Genomic DNA, 14,034 nt, shown 5'->3' on the forward strand with positions numbered 1-14,034 from the left:
AAAAACCCAGTGGAAAATAAATTTAGTGAAGAAAAAAGAGTACACATATCTAACAATACGCATATAGTCTGCCTCATTAAAAACCTTACAAGGAAAACCCAGTGGGACAAAAAATCGTAAGGAAAAAGAGTACAACGCGTATTAACTCCCCCTAATGAGAACATCGTTGAACCTTTGTATCCCGATCTTGTTCACCATCTTCTTAAAAGTTGCAATTGGAAGAGACTTGGTGAATAAATCAACCATATTGTCACTTGAATGAATCTATTGCATGTTAATATCACCATTCTTTTGTAGCTCATGTATGTAGAAAATCTTTGATGAAGTGTGCTTCGTTCTATCCCCTTTTATGAATCCTCTATTAAGATATGTTATGCATGTTGCATTATCTCTGTATAAAATTGTGGGTACGTTATCGCATTTCAAACCACATTTTCTCGAATTAGATGTATCATGGACCTCAACCATACACATTCTCGGCTAGCTTCGTGAATAGTTATTATCTAAACATGATTTGATGAAGTGGCTACGATAGTCTGCTTTATATATCTCCAAGATATGACAGTACCACCACATATGAATGCATAGGCTGTTTGAGATCGAGCTTTATGTGGGTCAGATAAGTACCCAACATCAGCATGACCAATAAAATCGGACTACAATATTTAGAATAAAACAAGCTCATGTGTTTAATTCCATTCTGATGTCTCCTAGTAGGAGCAAAAATATACGTTGCTAACAAATTGACTGAAAAAGCTGTATCAGGCATTGTAGTATTTGCAAGATACATGAGTGCACCACTTGCACTAAGATATGGTACTTCATAACCAATCTAATTCGGTATATTTTTTATTTCACCAAATAATCTATTGCTTTGAAAACTCCTAAGAATTTCAATAATTTTTAAGCTATAAGCTTATACAATATAAGGATTATCAATTAGTTTCCAAGAAACATTTATATTTTGAATCCTTAAAGAAATTTTCATATAAATTTTGTCAAGTGACAATATTCAACATTTCATGTGTGACATCTTCAAGTGTCTGAACTGCAAATCAAATAAGTTTTACGCCTACCAAGCTGCATCCTTTCATATCACTTAATAAATGTTTTTACCTCAGCATGCTTAAATTAACGTAGAATTCAGATCCTCGTAATCTTTTACAATATTGCGCCAATATTGTATCAAATATATAGTCGACGGTTTCTCATTTTGTATCGGTTCACAATACGATATAACATTTTGAGATCTCATCACTTCTTTGTTTTCAGGTACCTGAACTTCTCATAAGGTTTCTTGAAGTGTTATGTTGTAGTCTCTTCAAGAGCATATTGCCTTCTTACTATGATTGTTTGATCCTTGTCCTTTTCGAGGATTATTTCATTTAGAACCGATTAGTCTACCTTGCTTCACGCATGCATAGACTTTGTCCTTTAGGGACACAAAATAGGAGCACTTGCAGCTTAAATATGAGATGCATTCGGCATTTGACTTGAATTATCTTTTGAATGAGGATCTTATGATAATTTCTAACATATTTTATAGCTGCTTATAATCTCCCCCTTATGTTAGAAAAACTAACATACATCCTCCATGTTCTTTGAGGAATTCATCTTTGTGCATCATGGTATATTTATTAATCGTACACCGCACATTAAAATTATTAGACGGAATAGTTGGTTCCTGAACAGACAACTTTATGAATGTCAAACTGCAGGTTGACAATAAACTCACATGTGATCATCTTATATCGATGCATCTTAATAGATCACATGAAGGGTGAACGAGCCCATATTCACCTTTTATACTTTTCAGATTTTAAGGAACCCAATCCCAAAATTAGTTGGTCCAACCAACTTATCATGAGAACAAACAACATTAAATGTTCATGAAGAATTTTCTAGTTCTTCAACCATGACATGTACTTTTTACTTTAGTAAATTTTAAATTTACTATTACATGGATAAATTTCAGTTTTACTACTTTAGAAGTAGATTTCAGAATAACTTTCTCGATTATTCAGCCTCTTTCGGAGGTGTTTGGTGGTATCATCACAATCAAGTGTACGCTTGTATTGACACAATCGAAATTCTCATTTCCCAAGAATGAAATATAATCATGCCTTAAGCGTATCAAATTATGATAGCTTAGAACCTCTTTCAAGATATTGCTACTTCAGGAGCAAATTGAGGCATACATATGACGCAGAGAATTTTTCTATAACATATCTTATGATCATAATATGCGTGTGAAAATATCATCACTTTTGATGATCATTATCATATTATCTCTCCACGCGTAAATTTGTGCATTCAATGACTTGTCTTCTTTCAGACAGTGCACTGCTACCACATTTACTACAAAAAGAATGGAGCATATATGATAAGAGAAATTTCATGTCTTTCACCCAAAACATGTTGGTTTACCTTAGCCATCATTATATCATCAATATGATGTATTGAGATTCAAACTCAATGTCATATTCATATAAAGCCATCTTAGGTATAAATCGGCTGCCTTAACCACCATTATATCATCAATTTAAAATTATATAAATTATCGTTGTGAGAACATAACACTCCAAAATAACCATTAACATAAGTTAATATGAACAAACCTAATACTGTATAGTAATAAAATAAAGACTTTTACCTTTTACATAAAATATTAATATATGTAAGGTGATATATGGATTACGAATACAAACAGAGAAAATTTCTCTCAATATCCATTGGCCTATTGACACTGTAACTTGTTTCCTTTTCTGTAATCTCTCTAATTTAATACTTATTCGTGGTGGACTCTTCTGCCATCGAACTAATTAAAGTATATATCTTAACAATAGAGAAAATAGAGAGAATAATTATTATTTCTCTTGAGGGATGAATTACAATGAGGAAAAATCCTTTATTTATAAGGAAAAACTAACCTTGAGATTGTAATTTTTCATAAATAGACATACACAATATATAGTAAAGTAGACATTCACTATATATATATATATATATATATATATATGGTACATTTATAACAGAGTTCAAGAAAAAGAAAAAAAGGCCATATTACTGACATGCAAGTTCAAGAGCTAAAAACAATTCTTAAGCACAAACAAGTAGAAGAAAATTTGAGGAAGATCAACTTTTTTGAATTGCGATAACTAAAACAAAGAAGGAATATTGAAATTTGTTTTAATTAATAGTCATTCTTTTCCATAAAAATTTGCTAATTTGTGAACGTGATTCCCCTAATCTCCTCCCGTTTTCCCGTCCTCCTCCCATTTTTTTTTTTTTTTTTTTTTTTTAAAATGTCCTCTTATGATCAACAAAAATATTGCGAGAATCATTTTAATCTTTCTGCTCCTCCGTCTTTTTAAAAAAGCCGACATGTTTAGTCAAATTGATTATCAAGGTTTCCGCACGTCATATGAAAACCACACCTATACACCTATTCTGAACATGTCAGTGACTCCATTTGTAAGGAAACAGCTACTTGAAACTCCATCTGGAAACCATTGGAAGCCATAGGAATACTTTTCTCGTCATCCATATGGATTCTGCCTAGTGCCCTAGATGCCTTACCTGTAAATCAACCTCTAACAAATGGAAGCACCATTATTTCATCAGGTGGCAAGTTTAAGTTGGGATTTTTCTCCCCTGGGACATCCAGAAAATGGTACTTACGAGTTACGAATATGGCTCAATAAAGTTACTGTACAGACAGTGGTATGGGTTGCTAATCGAGACACTCCACTCAACGATACATCCGGTAGGTCAAATATTACCAGACAAGGAATTCGTACTCTTTAAAATGCCTCTGGCAGTGTCATTTGGTCCTCCAATGCCACTAAACATGTGTAGAAAGCACAACTTCTTGATTCAGGCAATCTTGTAGTAAGAGATGCAGCCGAGGATAAGCCTGAAAGTTACCTGTGGCGGAGTTTTGACGATCCAGGTGACACACTTTTACCTGGAATGAAGCTTGGGACCGATCTTAAAACTGGTTTTCGTTGTCCCCTCTGGTCATGGAAGAGCACAAATGATCCTTCCAGGGGTAGGTTTACTTGGACATTTGATCCTCGTGGATTCCTACAAACATTCACCATGAATGGTTCCGTTGAACTCTACGGGACTGGATCAAGCAATGGTCGAGTCTTTCCTAATGAACCATCTCGGGATACCTCGTAGAAGGGTTATAACTATACATTCTTATCTGATCCTGAGGAAATATCCTTCATGTATGAACTCACAGACAGCTCTATTATTTCAATGGACAGGGATGCAACTAAATGGGGTGCTACAGCTTTCAGAATGGAACAATCAGACTGCAAATTGGGATGATGTTGTCAGTGCGCCAACTGATACCTGTGACATTTATAGCCAGTGTCACTCATATGGTTTGTGCAACAGTGGTAAGTCTCCAATCTGCAATGTTTGGATAAACTTGAACCCAAAGATCCAACAGAATGGGCAAGGGGGAATTGGTCAAAAGGCTGTGTTAGAAAGACATCATTGAATCGCCAAAAGGAAGTTAAATTCTTGAAATATTCAGGCATCAAGTTGCCAGACACTCATTTTTGCTGGTACAGTCAAGCAGTTACTCTTAATGCATGTGAGGAATTGTGCTTGAGAAACTGCTCGTATATGGCGCATGCAAATCCAGGCATGACAGGGAAAACTGAAGACTGCTGCTTTGGTATAATGAGCTGATGGACATCAGAGAGTTTGGTGCTACTGGGCAAGATGTCTATATAAAGTTGGACACTTCTGAGTTGGGTACAAATCTGTTTCTTCACTTTGTCATGCAAGGATAACCAAATTATATATCATTGAATGAGCAAGTTGAATTTTTAATTCATTGTTTGAAAGCAAAACAAAAAAGATGAATTTATTTTGATCCTCGGGTAACTCCAGTAGAGGGAAACTAAAGAAACTGAGAATCAGCTTGCCCCTGGCAGTGTTAGGTCTGTTCTTGGCACTATGCCAAATCTTATACATAAGGCAAAAGAAGAAGAAGGATCAGGATCAGTAACATTTTAGCAAAGGTAAATCAGTGGTTTTGCTGCTTTTGTATTAGTGGTACCTTTTATCTGCCGTCACATTTGGTAAATATCAGAATTTCTCTCTTTACATCCAATTAAGTCCTTATTTTAACAGGAAGAGGAATAAGAAGCTCTGAAATGTTCGGCACTAATGAAAGCAAAGATGAAGAGCTAGATTTACCGTTGTTTGATTTTGAAACTATATCTCATGCTACCAATAACATTTCACTGAACAACAAGCTTGGAGAAGGTGGTTTTGGACCTGTTTACAAGGTAACAATGTTAACAGCAGCTCTTTCTGTTTTATCCAATCTAACTGCCTAGAAAGCAATTTCCGAACTTTTAAAAGGGACAAACACAAGTTTCAGTAAGAAAATTTATCTGCCATTCTCCTATTTCACCTAAACAGTAATGTCAAGCTCTAGTTTATTATTTGTCAGCAAAATATTCTTGAGAAGCTCTATCAACTAATTGCCTTAGAAAACCTAAGGTATGCTGAAAGATGGACAAGAAATTGAAGTAATGAGACATTCAAGATACTCAGCACAGGGAACTGATGAGTTCAAGAATGAGATCATCTTCATAGCTAAACTCCAGCATCGGAATCTTGTGACTCTTCTTGGTATGCCAAATAATAGCCTGGATTGGTTCCTTTATGATTGGTTCTCACTTCTCTGAACTCTTAACATACTTAGCTTTTCACGAATCAACTCTCGAAATAGTTCAATCATCAGATGGATTTGGTTATCTATTCTTTCATTTGAAATACTTGAAAGGATCTTATTACAAGATCTGGAACTTCGCAGATACAGATAGGAGGTCACCACTTGATTGGCCTAAGTGATTCCATATTATTAATGGAATTGCTTGAGGACTTCTCTAGTCTCTATCTTCATGAAGACTCAAGATTGTGGAAAGTCCACAGAGATCTTAAACCTAGTAATGTTTTGCTAGACATTGATATGAACCCGAAGATATCTGATTTTGGCACGGCAAGAAGTTTCGGAGGAAAGAGACTCCATGACAACAAGAGTGGTTGGGACGTAGTAATGATCTTTAAACCGATGAACTATTTGCAGTCCACTAAAAAGCTTCTTATTTCTTTGTTTGACATTATCCTATAGTGGCTACATTTCTCCGGAGTATGCAGCAGAAGGAAAATTTTCAGTGAAATCAGATGTATTTAGCTTTGGAATTCTAGTACTGAAGATTTTAAGCATGAAGCGAAACGGAGGGTTCTTTCATCCAGACCATAATCATAATTTTCTAGGACGTAGGAGCTCTTCTTTGTCTATCTTATATGGTGCAAAAATTATGTCAAGTAAAACTTATAACATCTAACTGCATGATATCAAATGTTCAACTGTGGATCCTTTTCAAAGAAGGCAGAGTTATGGAAGCAATAGATACTCAACTAAGGCAGTCATGCAATGAGTCTGAAGTTCAATGATCAGTCCATGTAGGTCTATTATGCGTGCAGCAGTGTTCAGAAGATAGGCCGAGTATGGCATCAGTTGTGCTCATGTTAGGTAGTGATGTAGTGCTACCCTTGCCTAAGGAGCCAGACTTTTTCAATGGCAGAAGCCGATTCACTGAAGACGACAGTTCATCGAGCAAGCATTGCAAAAGTTCCATCAATGAAGTAAGCATCACACAGTTGGATGCCAGATAGAGATAAATTTGCAGGTCATTGTTGTTTTCTCTAGAGGCTACATTTACCAAATTGTTGCTGTCATATCGCTCAACAATTCCTGGTTGTTCAACATGACTAGTTGACACTTAATTTGCTGCATATAACTGTAAGTAATCAATTCAATCTGCTAAGAAGCTTCATATTATGGAAATAACATCCAATAGCGCATTGAAGCACACAGTTCGAGAAAATTGGTCAAACATTATAAAGTTCCCTCATTTGGGAAAAAATCTCTATATTTTCCTTCAACGCTCTCTCATTTACTTGTCTGATTATGAAATCTATGCATCAACTAGTTCTAATCCTAGACCTTCTAATATATTACCTAATCGAAAAAAGAAGGATTATATTGAAATTTGTATCAAAGGTTGTAGCCTAGAGGTCAATGAAGTGGGTTAATAACCATGAGGTCTCAGGTTTAAATCTCAAAATACTAGGTGATTTCTTTGCGTCTGTCTAAGCCTTGTTGGACAGAGTTATCATATTTACGCTGGTGGAAGGTAACAAGTATCCCATAGAATTAATTGGGTGCGCAAGCTGGTCTGCACAGAACATTAAAAAGAAAAAGATTATATTGGAGACCATTAAACTGAAGTTCGGATCGAAAGTGAAACACAGATCTATGAACGCTACTGCTTCCAAGTTGCACCAAGAGTTACCTGATATTTATATTGGTGCGATCGAGTGAGTACGCTGGCCCAAAAATCACCATTAAAAATTACTGGTTCCAAGTTCTCTGTTCTAGAACAAAAGTTGGGCCATCTTGCTTTTCTTTTCAACATTAAGATGTTTGAATCTAATCTATATCTGATTATTAAAAGATTATCTCTAAACTTGAATACTGGATGATTAATAGTGTTTTCTAGCTTCTGGATATGTCTATATTTTATCTTTCTTTAAAACCTAATAAATATATATATAATTTAAAAGAAAATATATTTTATGGTAGTCTAAATACTAGTTTGATGTCTAAATACTAGTTTGATGAAACACACTCCAAAAATCGTCCCAATAGCAGCTGGCAATGGTGGTGGTCAGCAATGGTGGGTTCGAAGTGGTAGTTGGTAGAGATGGCTGAATGTGGTTGTGCAATGATGGTTAATATATAGCATGTCTCTTTTAGAACTTGGTAAATCCTATGAAGATGCTCAATGTGGTTCTCTATAAATGACAATATCATCGAGGACAAGGTAGACCATGATGAATTGGTCAAAAACAAATGGAATAACTTAACTGTTCATCAAGATCCAAAAAGTTATTGGGGCATTGGTGAGTCCAGACGGTATAAGTAGCCACTCAAAAGTTCAATATCGTGTCACAGACGTTGCCTTTTGTTCATCACCCTAGGCAATGTGAACGTGATGATACTTCTTTCTCTATTGACTTTGCTAAACAACTTAGCCTGCCTAAGACGATAAAATAAGGTCAGCAATTAAGGTTATCCACTCCAAGCATTTTTCAGTTGAGATGGGTTTTCATCAGGGATCAACACTTAGCCCGTTCCTATTTGGAATGTGAATTTCGTTATGCAAGGTATGAAAGTTATGAGGTAGACATAGAAGTGAGGCTTGACACACAGGCTATCATCAAGAGAGATGGTTTTAAGTATCTTAGGTCTTTAATCCACGAAAGCGGGGACATCGATGATGATGTCACACATCGTATTGCTGCAGCATGGATAACGTGGAGGCTTGTCTTTGGAGTTTTGTGTGATAAAAAGGTATCACAAAAATTTTAAAGATAAGTTCTACATAATGGTGGTTAGAGAAACTTTGTTGTATGGGATGAAGTGTTGTCAATCAAAAACTCCCACATTCAAAAGATACATGTTGCAGGAATGAGGATATTGAGATGGATGTCTGGACATACTAGAAGTGATAGGAACAGGAATAAGGATATCTAGGAAAAGGTGGGAGTGGCCTTAGTGGTGGAAAAGATGAGGGAAATGAGACAGAAATGGTTTGGGCATGTGATGAGGAGAAGCGCAAAAGTCACAATGAGGAGGTGTGAGAGGTTGGATATAGAGAATACAAAGAGAGGTGAATGATGGCCGAAGAAGTATGGGCAAGAGATGATTACATACAACATAGTATAGCTTCAACTACCTAGGACATGATCCTAGATAGGAGGATGTGCAAGTCGCAGATTAGGGTAAAAGGATAGTAGATAGTGAGTGTTGTGTGTCGTAGTAATAGCCTTATTCTTGTAGTCTATTGCTTTTGATTTCCTTCATCATGTGTTTACTGTGCTTCAATTATCACATTATGTGTTTGTTCTTGCTGTTACTATTTCCTTTGACTAGCTGTTATTGTTTTCTTCACTGTTGTTTTTTCCCCTTTCATACCTACTTTGATTTGTTTTACTCAAGCTAAGGGTCTTCTCGAAACAGTCTCTCTACCTCCACAAGGTTAAGGTAAGGTTAGGTAAAGGTAAGGTCTACGTACAACCTACCCTCCCCAAACTCCACTTGTGGGATTTCACTCGTATTGTTGTTGTTGTTAATTATAAGGCGGGAACTTCATTCTCCCCCTTTCTTTGCAGCCTTTTCTCCTTATGATTATGTATTTTAGAGAAGGGTCAGAATTAATATTCTTTCATGTCAAAAAGAAGATCAAGTTACAGTAGACACATTCACCCCTATTGCACAAGAACTTGTGATTAATATATGCATGTGCTATTAATTTACAGTTTCTTAGAAATTTTCAGGTTAAAACATAAGAACGATAAAGGAACATCAAAATGTTATTGGCGAAAAATCATGGAATATGTTTCAGGCATATATATCTTACAAGAAAACCGCGTAATATCATCTTTCAAGTAAGCCCTTAACATAAACCATGCCTTTTTCACTCAGCTGTAGCTCCTTCCGCATTTTCTCTACTTCTTGGTCATCACCTTGAACAACGATTTCTGACAAGCTTCCATCATTTGCCACCATCATTTTCACCTTGATCTGCTCCTTTCTGGATGCTCGAGTCCAATAATATACACCCCTGCTCCCGATTTAAAAAAAACAAATGGTTTCTAATCATCAGCAATTCATAATCAGAGTTGACAGATGATCTTTATATTAGCAATACTTACGCTAACGGACTTAAGGCAGTGATCCAGAACCAATTATTGCCTACATCTGGAACTGTTATAGTAAGAACAAGGGCAATACTTCCCAAGCTTATACAGGTGCAGAAAGTTAACAGTGCTGCTTGTCCTCGGCTTGGAACCATCATTCCTTCAAACCTTCAGGATGCAAAAGTTGAATTAATATCAATGGAAAAGAGAGAGAAGCTGAAACAATGACTGTAGATGTTTCTAATTAATGAAGATTCCATTATTGAGGTCGAAAAAATCTCTCACAGGTCAAGGCATAACAAATATACTAATAGAATGAACTCGTTCTTTCTAGAGAAAAGCAATGCAGTGATTGAAATTGCATTGCATTTTCTGGAAAAAGAAAGGGGCTCCTGCAGGCAAACAGAACATGATATGGTGAAACAGCTTCTAACCGTCTCACTCATCTTCATGAAGATGCTCAAATAACAGTAGTGATGATGTACAGTTTCCAGAGCATCATCACTTAATTAGCAGGTTCAGATGAAAAGATACAAAATAAATGTCCACTTTCAGCTGAAAATAAACACGAGGAAAGACAATTTAATGCAGCCAACGGCAGAGTTTGATGCAACAACAAAAGCCAAGCTATTTGCATCAACTAAGAATGAATTGAGCTGGAAAAAGCTAAGAACGAAAATGCAAAATAAAAATAAAATGAGATGAAAAAATAGAAGTCCAATTACCAAATCCAGTCTTATGGAAAACAATCCAATAACTGAAGGATGCAATTGTGCAATCAACAAAGGTTTTCAGGTAGTTGTCACATTTTTCAAAATAATTCAAATCATTACCGCAGATAAAAGTTAAAGATACTCTAAGGGGCATTGCAAGGATAAGATAAGTAAAAGGTAAATTGGGGAGTGAGTGGGATTAACTCACGTAATAGTCTCTCCTCTATCCAAGACAGCGAAATTATTTCGAGTGAAGAATGAAAGAATTTCGCCAGCAACCTGGTTAGCCGCTTTCTTTCCTTCCTCTATCCCTTCCTTAACAAATGTCTTCTTCACAATCTTGGATTTGACAGATCGTTTAATAAGGGACCAAAGACCAGGAACAGAGATGACAAACAGACCTAGAGAAGTGTAGTAGCTAGCCAATGAATAACCAGCATCTGCTGCTGCAATTGAGAAAAGAGGATATGGGTTTTCTTGAAAAAGCAGCGGAGGAGGAGCAGTGAAGAGATGATGTACATGGTTAAATGCTTGAACAGTGAAGCGGGTTGTGGGTGTTGTTGGACGACATAGATGCCGGGGAGAATAGTGTGGAGCGTGGAAAGTGGGAGGAAGAGAGAGAGGAGAGAGAAAAAGCTTTGCTGCCATTTGGTGGTGTTGGCACACAACACAAATGTGCGGAGGAGACCACGCACTTTATGTACTTGCCTTCCCTCCCAACCAAACTGTTATCACTTCCAACTTCTAACTGCTGCTGTTTCCACTTATCTCTATCCATTTTCTTAACAATTCAAAACAACGGACTAATAATTATTATTATTTATCCCTAAATACTTAATACACTTAAATTTTGTAATGCAAATAAAAAATTTTGAAGTGTAAAAAAGCAATATATATATTATTTGACTTTCTGTGTGCTAAAAACAAAACATAAAACATAACAAAAATAAAATATAACAATTTGTCAGTTGAGGATTAGAAAATCTTTCACGCCTGATGTTACTTTAGTGATTGTATGCAACCAAATTTTATTAAATATAAATTCGTATAAAATTTGAATTATATTAAATTCAAATTATATTAGTCCCGAATAAATATTGCGAACTAATACAATTAAATTAATTATTTAAGTCCAAACATATATGGATTTAGTTAAATCCAATTGTTATTGGGCTAATCCATTAAGCTGGGCTACAAACGATGAGTCCATGTTGCTAAGTCCAAGATATCACTTTATACTAGAGGCCCAATTTGGTGTCACATGTCAAATAACATGGCATATCAAGTCAAATGAAGGAGTCAATAGGATCATGTCACATGTCAAAATGATGCAGCATGCCAGGTGAAATTCAAGGTCCAATCAAATATCATCATGCCACTTAAAATCTGATTGACCAAAAGAAACCCATCTTCACCATAACTCTTTCCTTCCTATAACTATAAATATAGGCCTCATAATTCAAAAAAGGGACCAACAATTCTAACAAGAAGCAAGAGAAAACTCATTGATCAAACATCGTAGATTTCTTTACAAATTCAACCATTTAAGATCCAGTTCATCAAAATCCAAGATCATGACCACAAGATTTAAGAACAAGACCCAAAAACCTTGAATTCAATTACAAGTCAAGCTCAAATCCATTAAATTCACAAATAAACTTCAAATTCATGATCTAACTCGAAGCCTTTGAATTTATATTTGAAAGGGAAAGGATAAACAGAAACCCAAAACCTGGAGCAAGTTTGTCCCCAAAAATGACAACAAGGAATCCATAAATGTCCATGTGTCTCTTGCGAAGTTCACCAAAGAAAGAAGCAAAGCGTCAGGATGACTTCTCAAGCACGCTCAAATCAAAAGTTGACTTTAAGGAGATGCAAGAAAAGAAATACCCCTTTCTTGATTCTGCTGTTGCTAAAATTTACAATGAACTTCTTGAGCATAAGCTCATTGATCTACCAACGATACTAGAAGGATTAATGACCCAAACTATTGCAAGTATCATAGGCTTGTGGGTTACCTTCTGGAGAAATAGTTTGTCTTTAAAGACAAAATCATGTAGCTGGCAAATAAGAAAAAAATTTCTTTGATGATGAGATAACAAGTTCACATTATATCTCTATCACTTTTGGCTAGCTTGATTCAATTAGATGATGCTTTGAAGAGCATAAAAGGAATCATTAGAGCAAAGTCTTCAGTTAAAAGAGGTGACGATGATGGTTGAACTTTGGTGACTAGGCATAGATGCAAGAAGACGAGCCTATGAAAAGAGTCGTTTGAGCAACCAACTAGAAGAAGAATGGTGAAGAAATCGAGAAAATAGAGGTTGGTTGAGCTTTCAAAGAGGATGAGTGTTATACCTCATACATTTTTATTTTAATTCATCTCTTAGTGCTTGTTTAAGACACTTAGAACCTGAAAATAAAACTAAATGTTGAGACTTAGTCATTTCTAAAACTCCTAAACTTTGATGATTTCATTCCTAACCTTTTCGGCCTTAGAATGTCGATTTTAAAGTTGATTCATGATCAGGGTTGTCAAAGCTACCTCTCGGGTGAGTTTCAAAAATTTTGGACAAGCGTAAGGACATATTTGGAATTAAAAAACAGTAGATGCATGTGATTATCATGTAACGCGCTCTCCAGTCCACCCCAGGGAGCATACGATAGAGCACGCTCGATTCCGGGGCTTCAGAGCATGCGACAAATGCTCCGTAGCACGCTCATGAATTTTTTAGCTTTGATTCTGCGTATTGAAGGACAATAAGGTCTTTTGTCTCATATCAAAACCATCCTAAACACATAACTTCAGCCCCAAATAGCATAGATACATCATTATTCATCTTCTTTATCTCTAAGAAAAACCCTAACTCTAAGAAATCAAGAACAAACCCATTACTCCTTCAAAAAAGTTAATAGTCCAAGCTTTCGAGTTCAAGATCTTTAAAAAAAATCTTCACAAAAATAAATAGAAATTCAAAGTCAAGTGTCTTCAATAATTTAATCAATTAAGGTACATGGGTTTATGAACAAGGATAACTCTTTCATCCTTGTGCCCAAAACTAGTTTTTAAACTTGAATTTACACGAATATACATGATGTGAGTATAGGGTTTATACCAATTGTCATTATTTGATGTTTATAATGTTACAAGTTCTTGGAATGTTGAATTGCACCTCTATTTTACGTATCTATACATTTGGCTTTGTTTTACATATATTGAAAATTGAATTTCATTGTCTTGACTAGAATTGTTAAAGAAATTTCAAGATTTTGACTATCAAGTATGAACCTTGTGATGATTTGACATGAGTTAAAGTATGGGTTATTAAGTCCTAGTTTGAATATTGATATTCCAAGAAGATTATGCCTTTAAGCATCCTATGATTAGTTTATATTCAATTTTTTGAACAAGATTGATCTTTTGATCCTTATCTGAGACATGGGATCTACTTTATCAGTTTTAATACAATTTTGATTACAATTTAAAGTAAACAGATGCATAATTGGTTTTCATCGTAAA

At 35.5% G+C, this 14,034-nt stretch overlaps 1 protein-coding gene and 1 pseudogene across 1 annotated transcript; one reads left to right on the forward strand and one right to left on the reverse strand.

Moving 5' to 3' along the window:
* Positions 1-3,384: 3,384 nt before the first annotated feature.
* Positions 3,385-6,418, forward strand: LOC107857689 (annotated as a pseudogene).
* Positions 6,419-9,372: 2,954 nt separating this feature from the next.
* On the reverse strand, positions 9,373-11,298 carry LOC124890960 (protein COFACTOR ASSEMBLY OF COMPLEX C SUBUNIT B CCB1, chloroplastic-like). The gene is made up of 3 exons (XM_047402806.1): positions 10,723-11,298; positions 9,817-9,969; positions 9,373-9,725 (listed from the first exon to the last, which is right to left on the reverse strand). The coding sequence occupies exons 1-3, from the start codon at positions 11,160-11,162 to the stop codon at positions 9,539-9,541; spliced, it is 780 nt and encodes a 259-aa protein (XP_047258762.1). The 5' UTR covers positions 11,163-11,298; the 3' UTR covers positions 9,373-9,538.
* Between the last annotated feature and the right edge of the window lie 2,736 nt (positions 11,299-14,034).

This window comes from Capsicum annuum, unplaced genomic scaffold (assembly GCF_002878395.1).
Source record: "Capsicum annuum cultivar UCD-10X-F1 unplaced genomic scaffold, UCD10Xv1.1 ctg2788, whole genome shotgun sequence".
Classification (NCBI taxonomy): Eukaryota; Viridiplantae; Streptophyta; class Magnoliopsida; order Solanales; family Solanaceae; genus Capsicum; species Capsicum annuum.

Excerpts from the sequence above, each read along its gene's own strand:
- LOC124890960 (XM_047402806.1), bottom strand. The coding sequence starts at position 11,162 with ATGGCAGCAAAGCTTTTTCTCTCTCCTCTCTCTCTTCCTCCCACTTTC. Across the intron at positions 9,970-10,722 it reads GATAGAGGAGAGACTATTAC|GTTTGAAGGAATGATGGTTC; the intron begins GTGAGTTAATCC and ends TGCATCCTGAAG. Across the intron at positions 9,726-9,816 it reads ACTGCCTTAAGTCCGTTAGC|GGGTGTATATTATTGGACTC; the intron begins GTAAGTATTGCT and ends AATCGGGAGCAG.